Source organism: Columba livia, chromosome 15 (genome assembly GCF_036013475.1).
Source record: "Columba livia isolate bColLiv1 breed racing homer chromosome 15, bColLiv1.pat.W.v2, whole genome shotgun sequence".
Classification (NCBI taxonomy): domain Eukaryota; kingdom Metazoa; phylum Chordata; class Aves; order Columbiformes; family Columbidae; genus Columba; species Columba livia.
The window spans coordinates 12,521,504-12,543,424 of NC_088616.1; the positions used below are offsets into that span (position 1 = coordinate 12,521,504).

The 21,921-nt window shown below is 47.5% G+C and overlaps 1 protein-coding gene across 1 annotated transcript in view; it reads left to right on the forward strand.

Annotated features, from left to right (window-relative positions):
• CACNA1H (calcium voltage-gated channel subunit alpha1 H) overlaps window positions 1–21,921 on the forward strand; it is a 224,933-nt gene that overhangs the window by 98,413 nt on the left and 104,599 nt on the right. The window contains exons 3-6 of the mRNA XM_065031285.1: window positions 6,337–6,448; window positions 9,351–9,484; window positions 14,099–14,196; window positions 18,902–19,061. Of these exons, the coding sequence (XP_064887357.1) occupies window positions 6,337–6,448; window positions 9,351–9,484; window positions 14,099–14,196; window positions 18,902–19,061 (504 nt within the window). The remainder of the gene's footprint in view (window positions 1–6,336; window positions 6,449–9,350; window positions 9,485–14,098; window positions 14,197–18,901; window positions 19,062–21,921) is intronic.

The following is a 21,921-nucleotide window of genomic DNA, read 5'->3' on the forward strand; positions in this document are numbered from 1 at the left end:
AAATGAAGCTGTCTGACAAACGATGCATGACAAGGACTCAGAGTTAACCGCTTTTAAATTCTTTATGGCTCCGAAAGATTGGCTTGAGCAAGGTGAATGATTTAAGGTGCATAATGAGATGGATTTAGCCTCCTTTTACTGCCGGGGAATGATCTGTGAACAAGCTTTGATCTCTGCATTACAGTCCTTACTGAGATTTGTCAGTGAGGGGGGTTATTTGAGGACCACTGGTCATTTACTTGGTTGCACACTGGTGACTTTTTCCCAGTGGGACAAGTGCCAACTTCTTGGTGCTTTCAGAGCAAATAAATACCATTGGTGCTGCCCAGAGTGTCAGAACCAAAGAGAATGTGTTCAAAGGGCACTTGTGCAGCAGGTCTCTGGTGTACAGAGATTTTGGCTTGTGCAAAGTGTCTCTGGAGCCACACCAAGGTTTTCGTGTCGCGTGATGATGAACATCACAACAGAAGAGTCTTCCAGGTTTGGGATGCCGTGGTCGTAGCACATCTGGCACATCTGGGAGGCCCAGGGCTGCAACCTGCCATGCTTTGGCCAAAAATCAGCCAGATCCAGGAGCTCTGCCCCAAAATTATCTCTTCGATCTTTGGCAAAGGGAAGTACTGACATTTTGGGGGAGAAAAGAACATCCTGCGGTAACCCAGCGGAACAGCTGAAGGTCCACGTGGGGCTGGTCCCGGGTTGGAGTCCCATTATGGTTATTTTATAGCAAACTGGTGGGATGGAATTATTCCAGTAACTCGGGGCTAATCCTTTCTTAAACAAGAATTCTCTACAATCAGCCTCATCTCCAAAGACATGTGCCAACTTGGAGTCTTTTGGGCTGAAATATTGCTTCTGGTCTGCATGTTTGTGGTGCTGTTGGGGAGATATGTATTTCTGAAGTGCAGCTGCTTCATTTTGGTTTACAATTCATAAGCAAACGAACCCGAATGATCCAGCACAGTATGGGCACTAAAAATAGCTTTAATCAATCAACTTTTTAAAATAAGAATGTTCCTCAATATTATGCCAGCACCAGCCAGTCCTGCCTCTTGGGAATTTTATTCTGACTCGTTTCTCTTCTAGTTCTGTTCTTTCTTTTTATTTCTTTTTAGTTTTTCCCTGTTTCTATTTACCCAATATCATTCAGTTTGGACTGTTTGCTGTTACTTAGTGTACAGGATGAGGTGGATATTGCAGACTTTTAAAGGTGTTTTTGTCACTGGTGTCATGAGGGGATGGGAAGCATTTTTGCTTTAATTTGCCAGTATTTGGGCAGCACCACTAAACATCGGTAAAACATGCACTAGGTACTTTAAAATCAGTGTTTCTACACTGGAGCTGCAGTGATTGTTTTGTGGTCTGCTGGACCACTTGGGTGGAGGATTGAACCCCATTCCTGCCTCCTCAAACTCTCCTCCTAGAGCCGGTTGCTGGAGAAAAGATGCTGGATTGTATGGTTTACAAGCAGGTCCTCAGCCTTATTTCTAAAGGTAAATAGAGCCGTGATTTTGCAAAGGTGGAATTACACACCCGAGTCCTGCTGCTCTCCAATGAGAAGTGCCTGCCCAGCTCACCAAGAGAACTCTGAAAATCCCAGTCTCTCAGATGTGTGTGTGTATACATATATGTGTGTGTGTGTGTATATTTAGTGCATTAGTCACAGCTTAGACTATAAAAACTGAAGCTTAAGTTGGCTGCTTCCCCTGTAAACATATGTTCTCCTTGTAACTATAACTTGGCTTTTTTTTTTTTAGCTCTGCGTTATTCCTCAGCATAATGTACAGTACATACAGATACGATAACAGTAATAATCACAATACTGCCAAATCCGAGCATTTAAAATAATGGGTTAAGTCTCCAAAATCCCCTGACTAGCTTAAAAATAATAAGATTATGTGAAAATAGTAAGCTTCCTGATCTTGTCTTGCTGCTTTTCAGTTGCTGGGTGTTTTAGGCTTCAGGCTCCTGCCTCTCTCCAACATGGGCATTTAGAAATGAGGGTTGGGGAGGGGAACTTGTAAATGAAGCTGATACCGACCCAACTGAATGACCTAGGAATTTGAAGCAGTATGTCCTGCATCACGAGGCAGGGGGTGAAAGCAAGGGAGTTTGTGACACAGTGGTACTAAAGTCCTGGCATTTTTTACTGTGTTTATTGCAGAAATATTTTTAAAATTAAAGTGACGGATGGTAGAGATTATCTCCCTGAAAACGGGGAGGTGCAGACTGAGCTGCCTAAGGAAGGAGACCGGCTGTGTTGTGGTACGTCTGAAATCTGAGGTTTCTGGGCTTGTTATTTGGAGCGAGGAAACGACGGGTACAAAGCAAACAAGACACAAACCCGGGCTGCGGGCATGGCAGTCTGTTCTGCACCTATGCAATGTAAAAAGCAATATCAAAACCAGAGCTTTCTAGAAAGACAAACAGTTTATTTTTCTTTCCTTTTTGTCTTTAAGAAGGCCTTCAGATTTTTAAAGAAAATATTATACTTCAACCTGCATGCCAGGAAATCCCCTTATAGCATTGCACAAATATGTAAGGATCTCAAAGTCTTCTGGAAAGAGGAACTATCCACATTGATTTGCTGGCTAAAATGCATGAAGCTGAGATCCAAGTTGGATCATTGCAGTTCACTTTACTTTTTCCTTTGGGCCAAGAATTGGAGGTTTATGGTGGGAAGGAGCTGAGGGATGCTGGGTTTGGTGGTTTTCAGTTCAGCAGAGTCATTCTTTTCTTCTGCCTGCACCCATCCATGTCACTGTGTTCAAACCATCTCAGGAGATGGAGCCATCAGGCCTAGCCAGGGCTGGTCTGCTGGTTTAATTAGATCTGGGCCTAAACCAGTTGAACTAAATAAGTGCAAAGCACAATGTGAGTGCCGTGAGCTCAGCGAGAACACAGCTTATTTCTGCTTTTGCTTATGTTTGTTTAGTTGCCATCAACTTAACAGAATGGAGTGTCTTTTAAAGTTTAAATGTGAGGGTCTGGAGGCCAGGGTGGAAAGTTCTCCCTCTGGGTTCATCCTTTTGCCCTGTGGGCAGGTCTGTGTGGTGGTGACACTGGGGTCTGTCCTGTTCCTCTGCTCCTCGGTTTGGGACCTGAGGTCAACAATGCAAAAAGTCACAAGTGTACCACTTTAAAAAGGGAGAGAGGAAAATAACATGTCAAATCAGAGGCCAGATACAAACTGGCCTTCAGTTGTTGCACTGAAAACAATCCTCCATGCACTGGGACTGATACTGGTGTCAGGTGATGTGGAGCTGACGGGTGGCCACCCAACCCCAAATTTTTGCTTTGGGCTCCTGCCGTTTGGTTTTACTGCTGGAAATACTCGAGCTTTTCTTGAGCAACAGCTTCAACACACCCTCTAATTCCCACCTCTCTTTTTAAATCAAGTCAAAGCCTTACCAGCTAAACTGGCACAGCAGAGATCAGTGGGGTAAGAGGTTCTTGTCCATGCTGAGGCATGACCAGAGCTCTTAATCCTCAAGCCTCTGGTCTTTCCCTGGAGGCAATTTCAGTAAAACCATGTGAAAAGCTCCAGAGAGCATCAGCATCAGGAGAGCATCAGCCATTGCACTAAGAGTGGGTGAGGCCAACAACATTTTGGCGCAGAACCTTGTTTCTGTCTTGCCACTTCTGAACTCAGAGCTGGATTTTAGTGTCAGGGACCGTGTTGATCCCACAGGTTGGTGCTGTGGGGCCGGAGTGGCCCCCCGGGGCTGACAGGGCTCTGCTGCTCCCCAGCTCCTGCCCAAAGGGTGTCCAGGGGATTTGAGCTTAGCCCAGATACGCTGGAGATGTCATTACCCGGGAATTTGCAGCAGAGGAAGAAATATTAAGCAAATCTTTTGCAATTATCTTTTTCTCCAGCAGTTAGTCTAGATCTCCCTTTTGCATCTTTTCCTTTTCAGATCTCCTGGTTGCGAAGTTGGCTGCTTTTAAACCGGGTGGTGCTTCCATGGCCTGGAGAGCAGCAGTTGCCATGGTAACTCAGAAGTACCCGTTTTTGCACAGTCACGGTTTTAGCAGGTCGCAGCCACCGCTACTGCCGGAGAACCAGGGATATCCCGGACCAGTCCACGCCGATGATTTTGTTTTGACAAATCAGTGTTTTCTAACGGAAAACAAAGTCCAATTCTTGATGGGTTCTGCTCGAAAAAAGGGCTCAGGCAGCGGAGAGCGGGATGGAGAGCAGTAACGCACCAGCAGCCCTTGATGGGTGGTAGATTCAAAAGCCGTATCACTCGTGTGGCAGGGAGAAGTGAGATTATTGACTTTCCCATCACTGGATCACTAGGGGATGGAACCAGGGCAGGGCGAAGGTGCAAGTCTGGAGCCACGAGGTGCAAGAGACCTAATTCATCAGCATCATTATATCTTTTTTTAACAGTTCAAAATTCACATGCTTTCATTTTTTATTACTTTAAAGGGAAAAAGAAAATCCGCAAGTATAATAAGTGAAATGAATGCAACTGCAGGTGCCCTGGGAATAGCGCAGGAGCCCTGTTTACAGGGAGTTCCACATGAATCCCATCGAGCAATGCAAATATTATAAGTAGGATGCAGCCCCGGGTTGGGCTTTGGTTGGGTCTGATGCAGGCTGTTTTCTCTATGGAGCAGAATTACCACTCTGCTTCTAATTAGACGAAAGGAAGGGGATCCAAATAGCCCCTAAAGATGTCAAAAATCAGAAAGAAGTCATTGAAGGGAGGGAGAAATGAAAATAAACCGCTGTTGGTATTTCAGCGATGCACGAGCCCTCTGGGGCTGTGGCCAGGATCTTCGCCTGCTCCAGCTCCTTCTGCATCGCTGACGGGGTGACCTGGATTTTTATTTCACTTGTTTATTTGATTTCATGCATTTCCATTTTAGACAAGTGTGTTTCCAAGTCTGACGTGTTTGGTCTCCAGCACGGGCTCCGAGGTGTTCCTAGCTCTGAATTTACAAATTAAAGCCATCTCTCAAACAAGAAGTGGGTTGGGCTCAGGTTTTAGGGAAGCTACAGGACCTGACCCACTCATTTCTCCTCTTTTAACCTGGATAAATGAGAGCATGTGTGCAAAAGTAGTCTGAGACTTCAGCCCTGCACTTGCCAAATTTTATGCTGTGATAAATCTTATGCTGAACTACTAAAATGCTAGATAAAATACTTCTACAAGCAGCAGGGATAAATACAGTAGGTTTTGTTGTTGTTGTTGTTCAGGTTTCCAAAGCAGGAGAACTGTTGTTACCAGAAATGAAACAGGGTCTGCGCACTGTTTTCTCTGTGATCCCTTGTTCACATATGCCTGTGTGTTTGAAAATGTAAAGGTTTATTCATACACAGATGTTTCCAATTATTTTCCTAAGAACACTTCTCTCATTCATGCTTAATTTGTGAAACTCCTGTTTAGTTCCCCCAAATCTTTTTTTTATTATTTTTAAGCTCTGGGTCTATTTTGCTCTGATGCAAATCACCACTTACTACTGGAAACTATTATTGTCAGTGCAGTTGAACACTGGTGGGTCTTATAAAAGAATATGGGTTCTTTTTTGGTGACTGGAGACATCTAACCTTGAGCCCTTCCCTGCCCTTTCGCAGCCTGTGCTGTGCACCCTGGGTCCTGCTTGACATCCCGTATCCCACATGCCACCATCCTTGGCCCTACCAGTTTGTGCTGCTGGCTTGGCTTTGTTTTGCCTTCATCCTCAGTCATGATGTAGAGTTTAAAATGGACTCTAGAGCTCCTTGAAGCTTAGAAGCCAGGTAGGAAGGAGATAATGTGTGTTTGACACCTATTCCCATGACTAAAGATGGAACCAAGGAGAACAACCTCACTGGTTGGAGCAAGGAACCGGGCACAAGCTGGGCTTCTGGTGGTGATGGTGCCTGAATTAATTCATGTTTGTCTAGCTTTCTTTGATTGGTAATGAAAGAGTTAATGCTAGGGAACATGTGGGCTGATTGGCTGGCGAAGCCTTTGAGATCTGGAGATGAAGGTTGTTGTGGGAGGAGGACAGAGGTGCTGTGCTCTGGGTGTGCAAGAACAGAAGATGCAGTATGGGGGCCTGGAGATGGAAAGTGTAGCCGGGCACCCCCCTGCACATCCCTGGCTTTGCTGCTGTGTTGGAAATAAAAGGCGTCCTTTGTGCCTTCATCTCAACAGGAGCACCCTTTCCTCAGTGGCCAAAAACTTCAAACCTTAGCAAGTCTGGGATGTTTCTCAGTGTTTTCTTTTGTGCTTGTGGGAGGAGTGAAGGGATTTTTGGCATGTAACTAGTGTGATGCTTCCACTTCCCACCTCCTGATGGCCCCTGAAGCATGTGCTCTCCTTAACGCCCTCCTTTCACCTGGTTCGAGCATGTCAGCATGCTGGTCATCCTCCTGAACTGCGTCACCCTGGGCATGTTCCAGCCCTGCGAGGACGTGGAGTGCCAGTCGGAGCGGTGCACCATCCTGGAGGTAAGGAGCACGTGCTGCCCCATGTGCCTAGGATCTGTGGGGTGCAGGGGGGTGGCCATCCCAGGAGCTGGGACCCCTATCTTGTCCCTTTTCCCCAGGATCCAGCCATGGAAGCCCTTCCTGTAGGGATGTTTTTTCTAGTGAGCCACATTGCAATGTGCAAAGTCTGTCCTCCCAGGAGACCTGCTGCCATGGCCCTAGGTGAGACCTGAAGGCTGATTTGGACTTAGCCCAACAAGATCCTTTGTCTGTACAACCAGTAAGGGTAGGAGGGCGTCGAACTGGGCATCCGGCTCCCACTGGAGGTGTTGAACACTTTTGAATTACTGGATGGCCAATGCTACAAGGAAACTCCTGCTTGCAGTCAGTTGGTCCCACCTCAGCCAGGTCACTGCTGGCATCTCTTGGATTAGAATCATAGAATCATTGAATCGTTTTGGTTGGAAGAGACCTTTAAGGTCATCAAGTTCAACCATAACCTAAATCTAGCACTAAATCATGACCCTAAGAGCCTCATCTCTGCATCTTTTAAACTCCTCCAGGGATGGTAATTCTACCACTGCCCCGGGCAGCCTGTTCCTGTGCTTTACAACCCTTTCCATTAATAAATTTTTCCTACTATCCAATCTGAACCTTCCTTAGCACAACTTGAGGCCATTTCCTCTCAATTGCTGCAGTCTGGTCAGTGAAATATGGCACCGTCAACTTTGCCATTCATTCCTTTCTCCATGGACAAAAAAGCAGAGGACGGGCCCATGCCAGAATAACTGACCTTTGGGCAATGCATTCCCGTGCAAAGCTCACAGACCCTTGTTGGCCATCCCAAGCTTAGTGGGGCATGACACTTGTCCCTTCATCCCTCACCACGTCCTGGCAGTCCCCTTGCTGCCATATGCCCGCAGGATTTGGTTTGGAAGCGCGTCCCGGCAGCATCTGGTGTGTGGGCTGCACCTTGGCACGGGGCTTCCCGCAGCAACTCGGTTCTCCGGCTCAGAACCAACTTTCCTTGTTTCTAATGGATGACATCAACCTAGGCAGGGACTGCCGACATGTGATGGTGTTACGGGCTTGGTTGGTTCAAATCCCACACAGATCTGCTACTTGACTTCCCTTTGAGTGTTTCAGCCGTACGGGATCCTTCCAACCAGCCTCTCCTGCCTCTTTCAAAGATTGCTATTTCTGGCGTTTGCAGGCAGTTCTGGACCAGAGTTTATCATCCAACCCTCTTTCAGCCTTAAAAGAGGATCTGTTAAATGCAGAGCCAAGTAAACCAGATGAATTGAGAAGCCTCTAGAGGTTTGTTATGGAATGAGATCAATTTTGGAGAAACGGTTGCCACCAGAGGCATCCAGCATAGGGCCGTCTCAGAGGGTCAGGCTCAGGTTTGTTGTGAAGTGGCATCCAGAGTAGCACCAGAAAATATCACACTGCATGCAGCAGAATAGACACTGCAAGGAGTCCAGGCACTGGATTTGGTTTCTAATATTGGCTTAATGATTACAACGTATATTTGCAAAACCCAAATTGTTACCCTGAAATGTCTACAGGCAGAAAAGGGTTGCAAGTGAAGTCATTGTTATCCCTCACCCTGCCACAGCTTGCAGGAGGGGATGGAAGCCAGAATATGAGGTAGGAAAGCCTGAGCTCCTTTAGGGAGGCATTTGGGTGCCAGTTATTAAATGACCTGAAATAATGGAGCAAAACTTCAGTGTTGTTTATCAAGGGAAAGGTTGGTTGATCAAGGCAACAGCCTGAGAAGATGGTGCTCACCCGCAGAGTACATGGATGCGCAGTGGGAACTTGGCTGCCATGCGAATGTTCTGTTAATTTTACTGTTAATCCACTCAGGTCTCAAACTGAAAGTGCCAGAGACACAATACTGAACAGTATGGGCATTAAGAGAGTGGTTTGGATAGCATGTCTGTAGATTGAGAAGTTCCTGTGCTTTGTCAAGTCTGTTATTCCGAACAACAAAGCCTCTGCATATGATATAAAAGCAATCTGTATCTCCTGATGTTCAGTTTTGCAGAGAACATGTAGAAGAGTATTTACAATAGAGTCCATTTAACGATATCTTCAGACACATCCACATTTCATGCATGTGCGTGTTGTCTCCAGGAAGGCTGGAAAAATAAATCACAGCTGGCCAAGTCCCCACTACCCTACAGAAGTCATTCTTTAAGTAAAGGCTAAGGCAGGTTCTGTAGGGCAGCACTGGGCTAATTGACACACCTTTATTTTCTCTCCTTGTTTCACAGTAATCTAAAACCCCAAATTTTGACTTTCATCAAGAGGCTCCTGTGCTTGGCCAGCGGGATGCCCTGCACCATGAGGAACCGCTCCTGTTGTTCCTCACGTGCAGAACTGCCCTTGGAGTCACCGCTCCAGCCTCTGCTTCACTCCAGCTGGGTCTGGGGGCAGGAACCTGGTCCCTTCAGGAGTCCTTGAAGGCATCAGAGGTGACGCACATCACCCTGTGTTAGATGGGAAAAATTCTTTCTAGGAGGTGTGAGCTGCCCGATCTGGAAGCACAGCTTGTACGGCAAGTTGCTGAGACCTCACAGACCCAAGCAGAAGTTGCTGTTGAATCCATAGGCTTGAAAAATAAGAATATCCAGCCTGTAAAGCAGTGATGTCCTTATGTATTTGTCAGTAGATTAACAGAAGCTGCTAATGCGTACCAGGCAGGAGGTGCACTCAGGGGTTGCCATCACCCATCAAGTGTTGCAGGTTTTATTTCTGAGTTTGGTAGGTGCTTATTTGGTTCCGGTGCTTTGCCAGGCAGTGTCTGCCAGGTTATACGGAGCGCCTCTGCCATGGAAGCACTTGTGGCTCTGCCTTCCCTTTCCCTGCTAAGAGAGTACAGCAGAACTGACTGTAATAATCTTTTACTGGTCTCCAGGCATTTGACGACTTCATTTTCGCTTTCTTTGCGGTGGAGATGGTCATCAAGATGGTGGCTCTGGGGATCTTCGGGCAGAAGTGTTACCTTGGAGATACGTGGAATCGCCTGGACTTCTTCATCGTGATGGCGGGGTCAGTAACAAAACCTCATAAATTTGTTCGTTGCGGTGAAAGCAAGAAAACCCCAGAGAGCCAAATCTGTAGGTTGGCTTGGCTGGTTTTCATAATGTTTTGTGAAAGCCGCCAGACTCAAGCCAAGGCAAAGTCCCATAAGTCTCATTTGGTTTCACCTCTGGCATCAACGCCAGATTATGGGGTGGGGTATGAATGTCAAGTCAAAAACCATCGAATTTTCAGTAGCCATCCTTTCACCAGTGTCACCTATGTCAAATCAAGCACACCCAATCTAGTCCTCACAGTGACCAGTATGTCCCCGTGCTTGTGGTTACAACTGCTGTCTCCATGGTGGGTGGAAAAAAGCACACAGCAGCTCAGCCTGCTCCTTTCATGTGACACCATTAGAGAGGCAGAAATTGGCCAAACGAGGAGAATCTAGCCCAAAAAATCTGGTTCAGAAGATTGAAATCCCAGTGGAAGAAGCTGGCCAGAAGTTGATCCAAATTACAAGCGCATGCAAATGCATCCTGTAAACTCCTGGGGGTTTATGTTTTAATACCACCTCCCACAGCTGCTTATTTGTGCAGGATGTGTTAATAAACAGATATGAGGAAGATGTGGGTGCGTCTGACACCAGTTCCCTCACACCCGTAGGGAAAAACTGTGTGGACTAACAGGCTAGGGAGTCTAAAACTTTTTTTCTGTAAATAAATGGATTTTAGAAACCTCAGACTCTTTTACCTGCTTAGTATACCCTAGAAATGGATAGACTGCTTTAATTACAGAGCTCTGCCTTATTTCTGAATTCTTGGGTTTGTAACGACCAGCCTGGGGTTAATTAGAACATTCCTGTAATATGTTGGGGCATTTTCACTCTTACATTAGAGATGTACAATCTTCACCGCACTAATGGAGTTTTGTTTTGCTCCACATTATTTGTCTGGAATACAATTAGGAATGGCCTTACTGGTTTGAATAAAACATGAGCTCTCCTGAGCGGAGCTTCCTTTGAACCTGTGTGTGGTTACAGCCCAGGAAAGAACAGCAGGGACAACAGAAGAAGCAGTTAATTATTTCTTCTTTCCAAAGCTGCTGGAGAGTTTAAGCCAGAAGTAGCAGGGGAAGAGCAAGGCTGTGGTTGCAGGGCGAGCTCGGGATCTGAAATTTGCCATCCATCACCAACGTACTGACAGCATTTGCCCATGCTGGACCTGCAGGGTGAACTCTCCTGATGTGGAGGTTCCCCGTATCATCAAACAGATCATCCCAGAGAAGCAGGAGGATAAATAGCGCATCCAGGCAGAAAGGCTGAGTCCTCTGCTCATACCCCAGCATCAGGTTTGGTGCCAGGATCTTTGTGCACCTGGGACGAGGGGCAAGGTGGCTGGTGGGTCAGTGGGGTGGTTTTCCAGGGGATTTCCCCACCTCTGTGCTTGGCAGATGTTTGAGAAGGATGAAAACAGCGAAAGCATCAGGAGACCCCCATGGGAAGCTCTGCTGCCAGTCTGGCCTTACCCAGGCTGAAGAAACAGCCCTTCTCTGTCTGATCCTGGGCCACCCGCAGATGATTTGGGTGTATTGAGCCATACCTGTGGCATCATTTCCCATCTCTCAGAAGAAAGGCTGGGCTGGGAGCTGGGCTGACCAGTAACGCTGGTGGAGGCTAAGGAGAAGCTGTGCGATGTGCTGGGGTTCTTCACCTCTCCCACCACCGCCTTCAATCCAACATCTGTTCCTAAAACTGGAGCTGGTTTTAGCAGGGAGCACGCTACTGGAGTAATAAGAGTTGCTTTTCCCAGCAAGCAGATGGATGTGATGAAGTTATTATGAGGCTTTTTCTGATAAGAAGGGAAACAGGCGATGGGCAGTGCTGCCTGCTTTGTTTGTCCAATTCAATCTCCTCAAATAAGCTGATTTCCCTTACTAGCAAATACACCAAAGAGAGCGGAGGATAAGCAGGGAAACTACAAAATAAACATATATTCTGCCTCTAGCAACAGATTGTGTCTGAAGTTTGTTCCAGCACTGAAAGCCCTTTCATGTTTTGCTCGTCTCAGAAATGTACCCTGGAAAATTTCAGATGCAATGGAGCTTACAACCTTGCAGTCTGTCTAGCAGCCAAGTTGAAAGAATTTCCCAAGCATCTAAAATGTTGTCCAGAGAGGTTTCTTGTGCATTCAGTCCCTGGAGACATTGCAGGCTCATGTGATGTGCTTTGGACATCTTTAACTTGACAGCAGAAGGACTGGAAACTGTTGGTGGGAGAAGACACCACAAAGGCTTTTGGCTCCTTTGTTTTCAATACGCAAAGGCTGTAGAAATCACCTACCAAGTGCCGGTCCACCCAGACCTCCAGTCCCTGCATACCCCACATTTCCAGCTTTAGCAGGTTTCTGTCAGGCATTTCCAGGGTATTCTCAGTTTACAGGTGTGATATGAGAACAGGACCCAAGCTTGGCCTCGATGAAAAAACCTTTGACTTTTTTATGAAGGTTTCAAATATTTTCACCACTTGTAGAAGGTCCAGTCTGGAATTCATCATGTGTTTCAGGTTGGCTTCAGTGCACACGGTAGATCCCCCTGGGACTTACTTTCAAATCCTAATTGGAGTATCACAGAAGTCCAAAGTATCGGGGTCAGAAAGTCTGTTTCCTTGGCCGAATCCTGGATTATTCAACTTTTATCAGCCCCATTGAAACTCCAAGGGCCAAGTAAAAGTGAGGCCCCAGGAGTCAGTTGGCCCTTTAACACGCTAATAGTTGCACATGATCTCTGGAGTACAAAACCAGCTCCCACCGGAGCACTTCATACTCCTTTTCCATGCTATTAGTAGTTCAAAAACTGGATCGGTTACACTAAAATCCACTTACTCAGCCACCCGATAAATTGTGAGCGTGCTGTGTTGGGAGCACGCCAGCGAACAGATTCAGGCTTCAGTGTTGTTCACTTTGGGGACTTTAAACAATGCTTTGGCTATTCCTGCACGGTCTGTTTAGAGCAGACACCTGGTCCTGGCTCCGGGCCCCTCAGCACAGGTGTGAATGGGCATTTCCCCTGGTTTTCCTGCTGTGTGGTCCTTCACACAGCTCTGGCTGCTTAATGAACACAACGTTTGATTTAAAACCTGGTTTTGTGCCTTGCTGAGTTTTAAAGATATTCATCATGTTCGGTTTAGTTCCTGCATACCAGCTTTAGGGTGGTTTTGATTTATAAACACTCACTAACTACTTCAGGAAAAAAAAATCTGTGGAAGGTTATCACTAAAACCAGCTCAAAATCACCAGTGTCTCTGCACAGAAAATTAAGGCTAATGGGCCAAAGCCACCTCAGTGGCAATGCCAGCGATATCACAGGGTTACAGCAAACAGCTTCAGGACAATGCCAAAAGAGAAGCAAATATCAGAACAGCTGGACATTCTGAATTAAAGTTTGTAGAGAGGAGCAAGGCATCAAATACGAAGTGCAAGACTCCGGCAGAGCAGGTCATGGACAATGATGTGCCTGAGCAAGGCCGACCTGAAACCAAACCTCCCTCTGCCATCATCCGATATCCATTCAGCCGTTGTTTCGGTCCATTTGGCTGTTGCTTCTTGATGGCACATAGTGATTTTGGTCCATCCTGGCTGCACGATGCTTCAAATAAAAACCTCTCTTTCCACTGAAGCGCCTGGTTGCAGCAGTTCAGCTGCTATTTGCCTCCCTCCTTCCATATTTGTTTGTTTATTTAAGAAAAAGAAGAAAAAGAGAGCTCTTTCTCTGCAGAATCCAGCAGCTTACTCACAGGGTTGCTTTTGAAGCCGTTATGTTATTTGAACAGGCGTGGTGAGAGATTTGTGACATATTTACAAGTGCTTCCCTGTAGTTAAACTCATAAATTGTAATTACAGCCATGCTAACTAGCCATAACCCCATTAAAAAAACAACACTATGCACATTTGCCGCTCATTGCTATAAAAGAGCAAGAAAACTGACTTAACGTCCTTCCCAGCCCGGGAGAGAAATGTTTATGTGAAATGGAGACGGAGCATGAAAAAGAAAATGTTCCCTATTCTTAATAGTAAAATGGAAGCCAAACGATTTTAACATCATTTGTCAGCTTGGTTATTCACATTTTTGTCATAGGGGGAGAGATAAGCTGGCGTGGAAATTCGCTGGGGTGCTAGTAGGGGGTATAATGTCAGAAACGTCCTATTGATGCGGTGCTGTGCAGTGATCTCCCCACGGATGCGCCGCTGGCCCGAGCATGATTAAACTAATGGAAAGGGAGAGCAGCACAGCTGGGGGAGCTGAGCAGATGATTGGGGCTCCCCTTCTGCCCCAATTGCTGTGGCCCCTGCTTTGCAGCTCCTCGTCGTGCCAAGTCCTGCTTTCCCACATGTTACCTGTACCTGCTGCCCAGGAGCACGTCTGCCCGCGGGCCCCTGCGCCATCCCTGTGGGTATCTTCAGTCTGTTAGAGGCTGAAATATCCCGTATAACCCACACTGACAGCATGGTGCACATTATGAGCTGCAAACACGGAGTGGGTGGTTTTGCAAGCCTGGGCTGTGGCTCCCAGAGCACGCAGGCAGCCCCAGCACCCTCGACTGAGCATCCAACAGCCTGACGCCTTTTTCTCTTTCCCCCGCAGCATGATGGAGTATTCTCTGGACGGGCACAACGTGAGCTTGTCTGCGATCCGCACCGTCCGGGTACTTCGGCCGCTACGAGCCATTAACAGGGTCCCAAGTAAGTAAAACACATTTTTCCTCACCATGTCCACGCACCGGGCTGCTAACGCTGGTGGTGGCAGTCTGCAATCCTGCTGCTGAGAGCAAAATCATTTATTTTCATTTTTAACAGCAAGTTAGCGATCATTTATTATGATTATCAATGTTAGTAAAGGGCAAAGGAATAGATTTTATACCTGGGAGGCCAAATTTTCATGGCTCTTTTCCAACGTTTTTGTGAACTCGCTGAGGTAAGTAACTCCGCTCCCAGTGCGAAGTAAATAAAAAGTTTCTGTAAAGAAAGGGGAAAGGTCAGTTCTAAGAAGGATCTTCTTGCCCTGGGTGGGTTCATTTTACCCTCTCAGCTATTTCAGGGCTTTCCATCTCTTTGTGTTCAGGATTAGAAGCGCAGCAGCCTCCCTTGCTGGTAAAATACCAGAGAGGGTTCGCTGTCATGTAGAACAAAATTGGGTTCATCCACGATAGAAAGTTCAAGTGGCCCCTAAATCCATTTTCAAGTGGCTTCAGCTGCTTGTCTTCTAAATCCAATTTGAAAGACAAACCAACAAGTTGAAATAATTTCCTGCCGGAATCAGCCGTCTGCTGAGCAGGGTACTTTGCAAGGTACTAATTTCATAGCGCTTTAATCTTTTTTTTTAACCAAAATCCACTCAATTCAAAATGCAATGGCATTGTATGGAAATCATAGAGGTTCCTTGCCAAAAAAGTACATTTCCTGTTCTTTTTAAAAGCACGTTTGAATGACACAGCTCCGCTCTTCCTCACTGAACATCCTGCCTGGATTAATTGCCCATCATGTCGGCACATCTAGGGAGAGCAAAACAAACTCCCCCAGAAGGGTTTCGGTTCCAGCACCTCAGACGAACATGCAAGGAAACAGATGGATGTTTACGCACAGGAGTCTTTGAAGATTCAGTCTGAGCTCGAATTCTTCAGGATTTTTCTTTAAAAAAAAATAAATTGTAAATTTGTCAGCGACATCATTAGAAGTTGAAAGCAAGACAAAAAGAAATGAGAGGCTGAAAGGGACCACAAAACCCCCTCGGAGCTTTGTTTTTTCTAAGGAGGTTTTGTTACCAGGGTTTCGGAGCAGCCCGAAAGCACAACACGGAGTTTTCCTCCGGGGTGTTGAGCGCGGTGGCTCCATGGCCTCGCAGGGCCGGGGAGGAGTGGGGGACGCGGCCGAGGGTTCAGGCTGGGGCCAGGATCAGGCTCGCTCCGAGGTTATTTCAATCCGCAAAACCCTTCGTAGCTCTCCCTCGAAACAGTGGGAGTCTCAAGCTGGGATTCAGTTGGGCTGAGAGCAGAAGCCAGGGGAATTTGAGGATTTATGTGCCTATTAAAGTGAGGCCCAAGGATCCAAACTCCTCCAAGTCCAGGTGAAATTTTGATCCGAATCCAGCTTATGTTTTAATTCCTTAGGAGCCCGATACTGAACCTTTGAAGTAAGCCTTTTAGGCTGTTTTCTGCTACACTTACCACTTGGATATTCTTTATTTTTTTCAGAAGACAGGTGGTAGAAAATATTCAATTTTTTTGTCAATAGGGTGTGAGACTAAATCCAAAGCACTCAGTGCATGTTTGGTGTTGAGTTGTCCAGCTTGACGAGCAGCTCGGCTGGTCTTACAACCCTACCAGTGTCCTGACCAAGTGCCAGGGCAGGATTAGCATTCTTAGAAATATCCCAGTTCCTGGAGGACAGATAATCACAGACTTGACTTATGAGACACTAACTCCATCCACTTTTAACATCGGTCCTTTTACTGTTCCACACTGGAATTATCCAGGGTCTGCGGAGAACAGAGAGCAACAACCCTCCATTCAGTTGTATTTTTGCAATTTCCAGCAGTAACAGTTACATGTCTAGTATTGCAGAAGGACGTTGAGCAGATAAGAATTAGGGCTGGGTCAGAAGAGATGAGCCTGGTGTTCAGTCACGGCCCAGGGAAGCAGGACCCATGAGAAACTGCCCAGTGATCTATCCCTGGGATGCCTGGGCGCTTTCCTGGGTTCCAGCCAGTGCCATTAGCTCTTCGCTTCCAGGCACAACAAGTTCACCCGCAATATAATTTAATTTATATTTTATTTGTTAAGAAAAGAAAGGAGAACCCCAGCCAATAAAAACATCATCTCTATTAGAAATTATTCCTTGAAAATGACTGGAAAAATACAATTTCTGAGATTTATATGTTTGGCAAGGGCTGTAGTTAGGCTGTTTTTTTTAGTAGTGGTCGCTGTTTTTTCAGATCCCTTTCCCTTCTGTATTTTTATTTTTTCTCCTGTGTGGTTTAAACCGGGCATCACATGGAATGGGAATGAAAAGGAATCCCAATCCTCATTTCAGCCTCATGCTCATGCTCTTTTCCCATGGCACACTTGACATTCTGCTGGGAGCCCAGAGCACCCTGAGCAGATAGTGAACAGATGGATTCAATCTCGAGAACGGTGCCACTAAACAACCCAAAATACCAAAAGTAGCTGAGCAGAAAAAAAGTTGTCTGGCACGGGGAGATACATTTTAACCATTTTTGGAAAAATAAGAAGGAGGATATTAATGAGAGTGGAGGAGAGGGGGAGAAGAAAGGCCCAGCATCGTCTTCCCAGTGGGAATTAAGTGAGGCTTTTCTGCTTTTCCAAAGATAGATTTGCAAGGATGATCTGAAGGGCAGCGCTGTGGGACGCACTCCTGGGGGGCTCGCGATGACAGCACGTGTTGGGAACACGCATTACCAAATCAAACCCCCATTTGCCTCCAGCTCTGGGTTTCCCCCTGTCCCCAGGTGTCCCCACGGCTGTCAGCATGGTTAAAGGGGGTGGCAAGGATGCTGCTGGCATCCCGTGGCACTTGCCCACACGGCCCGGTTACTGATGCTTTGTCCCTTCCCCACAGGGTGCCGTTGGCCCTGGGGTGGCATGGAGACAGGATTTGGCGGGCGGCCGGCACGGGGCTGGCACGGGGCTGGGCGCCAGGATCGCGGCTCCTCCGGAGAAGCATCCGCTGCCGGCGCCAGCAGCAGGGAGCCGCACCGGAGCCAAGCACAGCTGGGCATGGAGACCTTGAAAGGCTCTTGCCCTGGGATGTAGAGGTTATTACTCACACCTAATTATTTATTAGCACAGGCTTCTTGGCTGTGGCAGTTTATCCACTCGTGCTGTGCTGACGAGGTAAATTCGGCTCCATCCCGGCTTGGCTGGGCTGGATTTCCGCTGGCAGAGTGAGATAAGGAGGCGGGTAAAGCGGCGCAATGGGGCTCCGGCTCCTGCTAACGCCGCCTGCCATGGCCTGGGAGGTGCTGGGTTGGACAGACGCTGCTTTTTTGGAGACTGCTCCTCCCAGCACCCATCCTCCGGGTCTAGGGATGCCAGGCTGCAGCCCCACATCGTCTTTGGATTCGCAGGAGAGGCATCAGGCACGACTTGGGAAGAGAGACGGTGTCAGTGTAAACGCCGCTCTGTGCTCAAACGGGATGACTAATGGAGAGCAGCATCCTGCAAGGGAAAATGGAGGGAGAAAAAGCTCCACACAGGCAGGAAAAGGTGTTCACAGGGCAGTGTTTTAGTGCGATGAAACACCTCCAAAGGCAGCAGTGTCATCATACCCAGCAGACGCATTGGGTTCCACCGCATCACAAACTTCAGCTCTGCTTTCTGCCAAGCGCCGGGTTCTTGAGGCTCAGCTTCTGGTTTTATTCTTTTCTATAATTTTAAATTTGCCTTTGTCTCTTTCTCTTTTCATTAGTTCATCTCTCATCAATTCTCAGTTGTTGAAACGATGGCTGGTTGGTCTCTCAGCGGTTTGTTTAACCCCTACCAAAGTACTGAGCCGCAAGTTGTTATTCTCTTTTTATTCCTGTTTTATCCTTGAGTTTGAAGGTGCCCTGATGTGTGGGACAGGACAGCCCGCAGGTCCCAGCCCAGTCCCTGCCTCCTCACCCAGTCTCTCCTGGGCAGCAATACTGGGAGCATACTGGATGGAGATGTGAGAGTTAGCTGAGGCTCTGCAGGGCTGCCTCATTCCTCAGTCTTCTCATTTAGTGTGGAAGGTCTGGCACAGAAATCAGCATTTCCCTGGCAGCAAACGTGCCAGGGGAGCCCTTGCTCTGAACCCCCGTTCATAGGGAGCACGAGCAGAGCTGAGAGGAAGAAACATTTCCATCCTGCCTTCCCCACCTCAAAAAAGCCACAGTTTCACCTGCTTGTGCTGCTCAGTGGTACTGTGGCCAGCAAGGAGAGGAGTCCCCCATGGAAGAAGAGTTGTCCAGAGCGCAGCCATCGTCCCACACAGGCTCTATATTGTTTAGGGGAACAATTTGTGTGATTCATGAGAGATGTTCAATATGTTTACAAATATATATTTTGACAGTTTCTCGGGAGGCTGATGGTTTGCGGAGGCGTTTCTCCAGGAAAGACTGTCTTGCAGCTTTGCCCGTGTTTGTGTGTTGTTCAGTGCTCTGTTACTGAAAACATCTGAAAATCCCACCTTTGATTCTACCCTTTGCAGACGCACTGTTTGTTCCCATTTGCTGCTAAGCCTTTTGCCCTGTTTACCTTCCTTTTCAGCCCTAAAGTTTAGGGGAAGATATAAACACCCCAGTTTCTCTGCGAAGGGTGCACTGGCTGCACAACCAAGCTGGGATCAATGTGGCATTCGCTCTTATTCCACCAAAGGTCTTCTCTAACCTGCTTTCTCCTTCTCCCCACAGGTATGCGAATACTCGTCACCCTGCTGTTAGATACTCTGCCTATGTTAGGCAACGTCCTCCTCTTGTGCTTCTTTGTCTTCTTCATCTTTGGGATTGTCGGTGTGCAGCTCTGGGCAGGGCTGCTGAGAAACAGGTGTTTCCTAGACAGGAATTTTGCAATGTAAGTACAATAAAAAAAGAAATCTTGATTTTTTTTTCTTCCTTTCTCCTTCTCCCCTGCCGGAGAAACCCCAGCAGGGTTACATCAGCCAGGGTGGACCCAGCAGCATCGCGGCTGAGAGCACAACGTGGCCGGGGCGCAAAGCTGCAATGGCAGCTCCTAACTGGGCTGTCATCTTGATTCACAAGGTTGTGAATCAGAGTCCTGAAGCCAGCTATGTGCTTCTTGTCAGCGAGTTACTGAGGGTTTGGAGTGGCTTTTTCATGTTTTCCTGAAGGACAAGGACGTTAGTGGTTTGGATTATCTCTGTTTGAGGAAGCGGAGATCTCTGGCTCTGGGAATTTAAGGATTTAGAACAAACAAAAGCATCACAGCTCTCCTAAAATTGCCAGTTCCCGAAACTGCCCGGGTCTGGGAGGTCACCTAGCACACCTCAGCACCTGGCAGAGGTTGATGAGGTTCTCTGCATGCTGGTACAGACAGCACCATGGAGATGCTGCTGAAACACAAATAAATCTTTGTAGGTGTATTAGGATAAGAAGCTTGATGTGAGAGGTGTTAAAGACATTTGTACACAGCTCTCAGTCTGGCACAGGCATCAGGGATGAGCAGCGCATTTGATCACCTGCTCTTTTTGATGCAAACTTTAGGTTTGCTTCTTCCCAGATAGGCAGTTGCATGGACCAGCATCCCTGACAGGTGCTGAGGGTGCTAATAGGTCTTAATTGCCCTGATAAGCCTTTCCTGGGACCCCCACCCACACCCATGGCCCAGGAGCTCTGTTTAAGCTCAGCCTGTGGGTTTTGGTCCTGGTTTGAGCTGTGATGTTGGTGTGCTTGTCTCCAGCTCTGGTTTCATTCCCGGTTTCTTTGGCTCTTGCCTGAGTTCCCTGGATGAGTCCTGGATCAGATTCATCACTTGCCATGTCTGGGGCTTTGAGTGGACCCTGCTGCGTACAGACTGTGTGGATGCTGCTGGCACTGGGATGACTCTTGGCTCCCGGTTCATCCCCCGCCGTGGGCCAGTCCTGCTCACCCTGCTCCCCAGCAATCCCTCAGCCTGATACTGAGTGTGGGCTGTTCTGCACTTGCCGCTTCAGAGACATGTATAAGGGCACACCTTAAAATGCATCAGCGAAATGAAAAGATCAAAAGCAAGCGCAGCTTCTGTGGGAAAGAGAGATCTGCCTGGGAAAACCCTTCTGAAGGGCTCCTGTCAGCGACTGCTGGAGATGTCAGTGGCTCAGAGGTGAGGAAATGCCTGAGGCCAGCTAATCAGGGCAACTCTGGCTTTGTAAAAGATAGAGCCTGTAATTATATCTGTCTGTAATCGTCTGCTGTCTACAACTTGTATTGTGTCTGGAAGACACGCAGAGATTATCCCTCAGCTCTGCCCCAGGTCCTGTTCCTGCCTCTCACTGATGAGCCCGGTGGCTTTCGGCAATCTGAGCCTCTCTCTGTACTGCAGAACATCTCTGATGGCACTGACTCATCCTGGCAGAGCTGCCAAAAGGCAGAAAATCAATGAATCTGCCATGTGTGTCTGCTTCTGCTCCTGCATCTTGATGTTCCAACCTTGCAAGCTCTCTCCTGCAACCATGGCAGGTGTTTGCTGGTCACCAAGACCCTCCATTGATTGGAGTAACCCCTGAGCTGCCATTTCAAAGCCCAAAGAGCAGTGTTAAAGCTCTGCTCAGGTGGCCCCATTGCATGGAGCAGACACTGTGAGCAGGCAGTGCTTTGAGCACAAGGAGCACAGAGCTGTAATTAGCTTCAGCGAGTCCCTCTCATCTCTTTGGCCAGATTTCTAAAATGCTCTGTGATTTCCTGCAAAGCGGAGCTTTTAAAATTAACCGCGGGGGGAAACGTTTGCTAAGTAGAGATATTAAGCAGGCTGTTATGTAATGGTCATTAGCAGCATCAAAGGTATCGCAGGATTTTCTTATTAAGGTCTTGGTCCCGGTCACTGAAGGTGGAGATGGGTTCCCTGGGCTAATCCTCAGGGCCTGTGTTTGAAGAGGCAGGAGATTTACCATAAAATCTTGGAATAGTTTGGGTTGAAGGAACCTTCCCAGCTCCCCCGGTGCCACCCCTGCCATGAGCAGGGACATCTTCACCAGCTCAGGTTGCTCAGAGCCCCGTCCAGCCTGGCCTGGGATGTCTCCAGGGATGGTTCATCCACCACCTCTCTGGGAACCTGGGCCAGGCTCCCTCCACCCTCTGTGTCAAAAATTCCTTCCTCATATCTAGCCTGATAGAGGCCACATCACCGCAGCTTTGTGTTGGTTCCTGGGTCTACTCCAGTGGCAGGTAGTGGTGAATTTGGGTGGCTCTGAGTTATCCATTGCCTGTTGGTTGATGCCATGTGCTCTGGGACTCTGTGAACAAAGTTACAGTGTTCAGAGAAATGTGAAGAAATGAGGCTTCTGGCATGTCCATGTGTCGGTATCAGCATAACAAATGTGAATTGTTCTGGTACCATCACCCAGACTGGAGCTACTGTCTTGGTCTGTGTTTTGCTGGGTTAGTTTTAGACCTGCAAAACCCAACTGCATTGAACCAGTCCCTCCATTTCCAGCTAGAAACTATCCTAGGTTGACTGAAGCTTGGTGTGGAAGTTTTGGGGAACCCAGATGGAACAATTCCCATCTTCTCTGTCATTCCTGATTCATTCTCCTGAATCCATAGTTCCAGGCATCAGGATATGGTTCACCCCTGCAGTAGCCTTTAACACCCATACAACAAGTTGTACGTGGGTAAAAAGTCATGGAGTGGCAGTACCAGGGAAAGCACTTTAGGGTTACATTTTCCAGCTGCTGTACAAGAGGACCAAAATATTCAGCATTAGGCACAAAGTAGCA